The 7776-nt window shown below is 32.8% G+C and overlaps 1 protein-coding gene across 1 annotated transcript in view; it reads right to left on the reverse strand.

Annotated features, from left to right (window-relative positions):
- LIPI (lipase I) overlaps positions 1 to 7776 on the reverse strand; it is a 52365-nt gene extending 44589 nt beyond the window's left edge. Inside the window, exon 1 of the mRNA XM_045284841.1 lies at positions 7684 to 7776. Within this exon, the coding sequence (XP_045140776.1) occupies positions 7684 to 7729 (46 nt within the window). The 5' untranslated portion in view covers positions 7730 to 7776. The remainder of the gene's footprint in view (positions 1 to 7683) is intronic.

A 7776-nucleotide genomic window follows, 5' to 3' on the forward strand; every position in this document is an offset into this window, starting at 1 on the left:
ATGTCCTTCTGCTACCTTAATACTAAACCTATAAATGTAGGCTCATAGATCTATTTCCCCATCCTCATATAATATATTTGCATATGTATATGCCTTTATCTAGAGCTCTATAAATGCCCTTTTCCTCCCAGCTCTTTCCTCTATTTCGCATAGGGTTTTCTTGGCAGTGATCTTTATGAAAGCAAATCACTTAACTTTCTCCTAAGGTGTCACTGGGTAGTTTTTAACTACTCAACTATGTGGGGACCTGATATAAACAAAAAATAATATAAAACCAGAGAAAAATACTCATAGCCAAAATATGTAAATCCATTTTAATCTTAATATTCTAATCTATATTTTTGTTCTCCTGAACATTTTCTTTTGGGAGCTTTTCTTTTGAGAGCTAGCTATAAAAATACCTTCTGGTCTCCCCCTGGCTTATCTGACACCAAATCAACCTAGATCCAAGAGTAGTTCAAAAGAGTGTGAAACACAAGTATGATTAGGATCCCTTGCAGAAGTTGCTATGGACACAGGGTGACAAAAATATTTCTTTAATATTTTAATAACTGAAGTTATAGGAAAAAAAGTTTGCATTCTTGGACTCAATAATATTTGATGCAAAAATGTCCAGTTATATAATAAACATCTTTTATAGCTTAAACTACTTCAAATTGATTCCCTGTCACTTCCAAGTGAACCAGTCTTTAAATAAAAGAAGAAGAAAAGAAAATCAGCCAGGAAGGCCACAGGAAACCAGAGCAAAAATGAATAGATAGATATACAGCTACCCCAAAACTCAAAGTTATAGAATATTTTATTTAGGTGATGAGAAGAAGATTTGAATAAACAATAAGATATATATGATCCAGAATAGAAGAGTAAATATATTGCAGTAAATAATTTGTTACAATAAATAATTCTATTATTAACTTATATGCACAATGCAAGTCCAAATTAAAGTCACAATATGCTTGGTGAAAGGAAAGAAAAATGTAGGAGAAAAATAAAAAGATTTTGAAGAATTGTGCACACTTCAGAGTTAAATAATATGATTTAAATAAGAAGCAAAATATTTAAAAAGTTTTAAGCAACTATAGCATGGTCCATATCTTGAGATTGATTGGGATCTGGATCTGTGGACAGAGATGTGGAGAGGAGGTATGGAGAGGCATTGTTTGGAAGGGTAATCCCTTCCATCAAATCAAGTGGTAGTTGCTTTTCAGGAATTTTTTTTTTCCCTTCTTTGCCTTTTCACTAGGACCTTGCTAACTTTCTCTTAAAAAAAAAAATCTGTCTAATGTGGTCTACTGTTGGCATTTCCTTAACTGTTTTCTAAAAGGGTTTACTCAATTACCATCAACAATATTGATAACATGGTTAACCAGTTCCTTATCATGATGATTCTTTTCAAAAAACTTTCTTAAGACCCATATTTTTTATCTAAAAATAGCACAAAAAGCTTCAAAAACTAAAAAAACTATAGTAAAACGCTTGGAACACAGCCGCAAAAGTTTTAAACTACGTGTGCAAACAACACCAACTAACACTGAGTGACTGAAACATGAACTGCTTTGTTTACAAAAATCATGTGCATGGGGTCAGATTGTGATGTTTTGTTCGAGCTCCGATGCAAAATGTTCTCCACAATTGGCGTCAAGATCCGGTTAGGTTGACTCCGGATGCGGTTGAGTCCTGGAGTTCTACTGCACGTTTGCATGCTTGTTGTAATAGTTTGTGAAAATGGTGATAATGGATATCTTCTATGTTTTCATATTTTTTCCGGTAGTTAATATTTGCCATTTTTTATCTAAAGTGTACATTTATTAGCATTTAAATAAAGGAAATGCATTAAATAATCTTTGGATAATTAAAAATGATATTAGTTTAAAAGTCATGTTATCTGCAAAAAGCTGAAGATATCTGGACGAGCAACAAATTAATTTTTTAATTGTATTTGAAAATTTAATAAATGTATGTCATGGGAACAAGACTAAGTCTGTTGTAGTTAGAAATTCAGTCACAGAGGCCCAAAATTATATTTCCCTGATATAATCTAGGAAGATGTTAACTCTAGTAGCATTCATGATAGAGAGGTAGACTGAGAAAGAATTCAGAAAATCTTTCTGTTTCAAATGATAAAGTCGATGAAATTTTTGTAAAAATGCCAAAGACGCATTGGGAAATAAGTGAATAACCCCGCTAAGCAGCTCAACTAAATCTACTCCCATTATGTCATGAGCATACAGTGCAGTGGTTGTACGAACAACGACAAAGAGATGGGGAAATACGGAGTCAGTGACATGGACAGAGTCCTAAACAACTGATAGCCAGTAACTGAAATCCAAGCACCTTCTTCAAATCTCTCTTGTCATGCGGCACAGGATGCCTTCAGCTCTCATTGCTGAGCCTCGGTCTCTTCACGGTTACATGGAAGAAGTGGAAGCAATGGCCCCTCCAACCTCACGATGCTCTAATAAGCTTTACTCTCACACGCACTATCCAACTTGAGAAGCTGCCGAGACAAGGTCTACTTATCTTTTGACTGCCAACAATGACCATGGAAAGAACAGATGTACCTCAAAATCTACACACAGACGGCCACTGATTTCAGCCATCCTGGAAAGTTTTAACTCTTAGTTAGCTACATCTCCATTTAATCCCACATCCCTCCTAAAAGGACCCCATGAAAAACATTCTTGTTTTTATTTCTCCATTTCTGAAAACAAAATGAATTCAGGAATTGCAGCAACAGAGGTTAACAACAGAAGTGGTGACTAGTTATTTAGCTGGAACTCCATGCCAGGCAACTATTATTTCTTATTTGCTCTGCTTTCGCTTATTTTACATATAAAGAAATGGAATTTTACAGAGATTAAGTGACCTCTCAATGGTCCCTTAATTAGAAGCAACAGAACATTTCTGGCTCTCATCTGAATAATATGAAAATTTTTAACAAATTATACTGAGTAAACATTTCAGCTACATACATAAGACCTTATCAGAAGTTTGTTTGGTCATTTGTTTACTCATGTGCAATGAAAAAGAAAAACCTGAGGGCTTTTATTGGCCATCGAAACCCCAATTTTCAAACTCTTGACTCACTGGATGCTGCAAAGACAGAGTTTGGTTGTACGATCATAAAACAAATGCAGATGCAAAACTATAAGTAAAATTTAGGATTATCTGAATGGCTCAAAGGGTTAAGTGTTATACTCTTTTTTTTTTTTTTTTTTTTAGGTGTTATACTCTTAACTGAAAGGTTGAAATGTGTCCAGAGGTACCTCAGAAGAAAGCCCTGGTGATCCAATTTCCAAAAGGTAACAGTCATTGCAAACCATATAGAGCACAGTTCGACTCTAACTCTCCTGCAGTGTCCCTGAGTTGCTTAAAATACTGGAAAAGTCATGACTGAAAGTAAAGGTCAAGACAAAAAATCGCTTTAATTTTATTACTCTAAAGCAATCAAAGCACATATAAAAAATAGTATTCTTTAATGTAAGAAACCAAAAAATCAGCAACTTTCAGTTATGCAAATGTTTGGAAAGTTGATGAAAATGAAGCTGATCACACATAAAATTAATTGAATGTTCAACAATACTTGTGTAAAAGAAATTCTCAAATCATGGAATTAAAAATGTATACAAAAATAGTACAGAAAGGCTGTTTTCTGTGCTTATTTTCTTGAGGCCATCTCCCAGAGATTATGATTCAGTAGGAGCATCTGCATTTTTAAATAGATAAGAAGGGTGCTGCTGATATAAATATAAGTAGTCCATGAACCACACCTAGAGAAATCCTAAACCTGGAAATGACTGAGAAAACTAAAGGGAAAACACAAATGGAGGAAAACAATGAGTTGTTCTAACTTACATTATTTTGCTTTTTAGTACACCAGATTACATATAGCTTATCTCCTTTGAACTACATAATACTAAAATGTTTAGTTCCATTTAGGAATGAAGACACTAAAGCTCCTGGAGGGAGTCCTGGTGTATAGTGGTTAAATGCTAACCAAATATTTGTCAGTACAAACCCACCCAGAGACCTGGTGATCATCTCCTGGGAAGAGTAAAACAAGACAAAACAAACAAGAACCCATTGGCAATCAAGTCCATCTAACTCATGGTGAAACTTGGATAGAGTACAACTTCTTAGTCCTCCTGGACTGTACATCTTCATGGATGCATCCACTCCCTTCTTTCGTCCTTGGGGCGGCCGGTAGCATTGGCCTGTTATAAACTATATTTAGAACAGGAAAAAAGGTTTTGAATTGTATTCTCTTTAACTGTGAAATGAGAAAGTTGAACTAATCCTTTTTAAATAGGAGACTCTGACTCTATTTAAATAAGAAAATAGTAAGAATGGGAAAAGGACAAGAAGGACAAAGCATCGAGGAGCAGAATTTAAAGTCTATGGAATGCAGTCTTTCTGTAGCCAATAGGGCTAGATGATGTTCTGAACTAATTGCCATGAGATAATCTTTAAATCCCTTAATCCATAAAGAAAACTATTCCCTGAAAGTCATCCTTAAACCAAACCATTGTTTAGCTTAATTAATTAGTAAAGAAAGAGTCTTGAGTATTAGGCGCTTTCAAAAAGTATTCATTTGTGATCAAGTAGACAACATCTCTAAAAGGTTAAATGAAAAACTGTACTTTAAGGTCATGATTGATTATTTAACTTGCTTTTCAAAAAAAAGTCATGTGATTTGGCCCATGTTTCCATGGCAACATAAAATTTCTAACACTGATCTAAAATGTAAGAACTGCATTGTAAAATAACTGGCCTGCATTGAGTTGTTTGTTAGAAACACATTTATCTCCGGATAACCTTGAGAAGAATGGAAATTCCAGAACAATTTATTGTGTTCATGGAGAATTTATACATAGATCAAGAGGCAATTGTGTGGACAGAATAAGGGAATAGTGCATGGTTTACAATCAGCAAAGATCTGCATCAGTGTTGTATCCTCACACCATACTTATCCACTCTATATGCTAAGCAAAACATGAAAAGGCTGGTTTATGTGAAGAAGAATGTGGCATTGAGATTGAAAGAGGGCTTATTAACAACCTGCAATATGCAGATGACACAATTTTGCTTGCTGAAAGTGGGGAGGGCTTGAAACTTGTGCTGATGAAGATGAAGTATTGCAACCTTCAGTATGGATTACAACCCAATATGAAGAAGAGCAAAATCCTCCCAACTGATCCCCTAGGTAGCATTATGATAGATGAAGAAAAGTTGAAAGTGTCAAGGATTTTGTCTGGCTTGCAACCACCATCAATGGTCATGGAAGCAGCAGTACAGAGGTCAAAAGATGAGCTGCATTGCATAAATCTGCTAAACAAAACCTCTGCTTACAGAAGAGATCTCATGATCTGCAAAGCACCCAAAATCCTTACTTCCTGCTTCATCCTTCACAGAAACATTTGTTGGTCCTTATTATAACAACAGTTGCCATTTAAGCAGTTTCTATAAACCACTCTGCTAAGAATATATATTCCTATATGTGTAGCTTGAACAAATAAATTTATATATATATATATATATATAATCCATAATCTAGTACAGATTTATATATATATATATATATATATATATATTCCCAGATTTGCTATATATTTAAGTTATTACTAACTTTAGTTATAATCCTCTATTCTATGTGTGCATCTTATCATTAATGCTATGTTCTATTATTATACATGTAATACATACTACTACTAATATGTATCATTAATAATATGTAGAGTGTGGAAGCAGATACTTTGCTTATTTAACAATTATCAGATATTCATTCACAGGCAGTGAATTTGTTTCCAACCCCCTAAGATAAATAAAGATCAGATTTGTAAAGCCACTGACAATAAAATGAAAAATGAATGTGAAATTTTTGAAGGAAGTATTCAGCTTAAGTCCAAACTGACTTGTAATATTTGAAAATAACACTCCTGTAGTTGGAGTCGACCTGAAATGTACCCAACTACTCTGCTCCAATTTCAATTTGTTTTTATAAAATGTCCTGAGTAATCTCACATTTTGAAAATGTTTTATTATTATTCAAAGGCAGAGGTAAAATCAATGTTTTTCATATTAATAAGTATCAAGCATGTCCTCCTTTATCAGAATATATAGTAAAACAGGAAGAATAATAAATAACTTGAATAAAATATATTGTTATAGAACACATTATTGACAGTTCAGCAAATTTTCCTATGCACGTGGGAGCTCAAGGAAAATGAAAGAAACCATAAGAGTGTGTATAAGTTAATGATGATTTGAGGAATCACTGAAATATGTGATTTCCTTATTTATTTGTTGTTGTTATCATTTAAAACTCCTGTTGATTTTTACTATTATCATATTAGAAGTAAACTGTCTATGGAGCTAGAAACATACTTAGTAATTATATCTGAGATTTTCCAATTTGAAATTTAGGTAATTACTTAACTACTAATAAAAACAACAAACTCACAAAGTCTCATATAAGTTTGCAGTGTAAAATATATGAAAATGACATGGTAAGCTCTCATTCTCACTACCATGGGGTCAGTCCCTAAATATATAGTAGAACTGTTTCTGAGGATTTTTCAAGGGTAGGTATCTTTACCGAAAAAGAAAGCCTTCTCTCTACAAAAGAGCTCCATGTGGTTTCAAACTTCTGACTTTGCGCTTAGCCGTCCAACTCTATCCTGCTATGCCACTAGGGCACTTATGCATAAATTTAGGGGCTTCAATTTCTAACATTTCTCACTTTCAAATTAAGGCGCTACAATTAAACATCAGCAATCCCTAGGTGGGACAAATTGTTTGGCTTCTAACTGAAAGGTAGGAGATTTGAAACCACCTTATTACCTCAGAAGAAAAGCTAGCTAGCTATTTCTGAAAATATAAATGATAAAATATATAAATTTATAAAATATAAATAATAAACTGCATGTCATTTAGATTGTACACTTACAAAACTCAAAATAGTTCCAAAGTTGTTAGCTCAAATATCCAATTAAAGTTATAACAAGAAATAATATGAATTTCTAGCTAATAACATTAAATTATATACTTACATCTGTTATTCAAGATTTTTTGAAATGAGACATTATAAAAACAAAGAAAATTAACTACTTTTGCAAAACTACATAAAACTATTCTCGATGAATTTTAAATTTGTTACATTTTTATTATCATAATGTACAACAAGTAATTCTACTTTATTATCATAAATTAGTAGGTGATATTAGTAAACTTTATTATCATAAACCTGTTCTGCTAAACCAGAGAAAAAGAAAGTCTTCATATATGGCTATTTTGTTTGTTTTGCTGTTGATAATTCACCTGGTGTAAAAATTCTCCTTAATAAAAAAGAGAGTTCAATATATGAAATTAAAACAAGCAATTTATTTAGTCATGATTCTTGAGTACTGAAATAATGCTTTTATTACCGAATTATTCTAATTTATTCTTGGATATATCTATCAGTATCTTACAATAAAAAAGATTCTACTCATTGTCTAAAAAACAAATAAAATCTAAGCAAACACACATGTACATACAAATTGTCTTCATAAGTAATCTAATTGATGCCACCCATATATTCTTGCACAAAGTTATAATAGCTTTTTCTATCCCATAATATATACCATACTAGATAATTTGTGTGCAACTTTAAAAGACAAGTTAAATTACTAATAAGTATCTTACCATAGTTTGTCCAGCACATCAAACAGAGAAAAATGTATAATCTCATTTGATACAAGTTTTAAAAATCAGTTGGTCTCACACAAAAAAAGTATT

Source organism: Echinops telfairi, unplaced genomic scaffold, assembly GCF_000313985.2.
Source record: "Echinops telfairi isolate 266 unplaced genomic scaffold, ASM31398v2 ScPeMD7_7469;HRSCAF=8507_0, whole genome shotgun sequence".
NCBI lineage: Eukaryota > Metazoa > Chordata > Mammalia > Afrosoricida > Tenrecidae > Echinops > Echinops telfairi.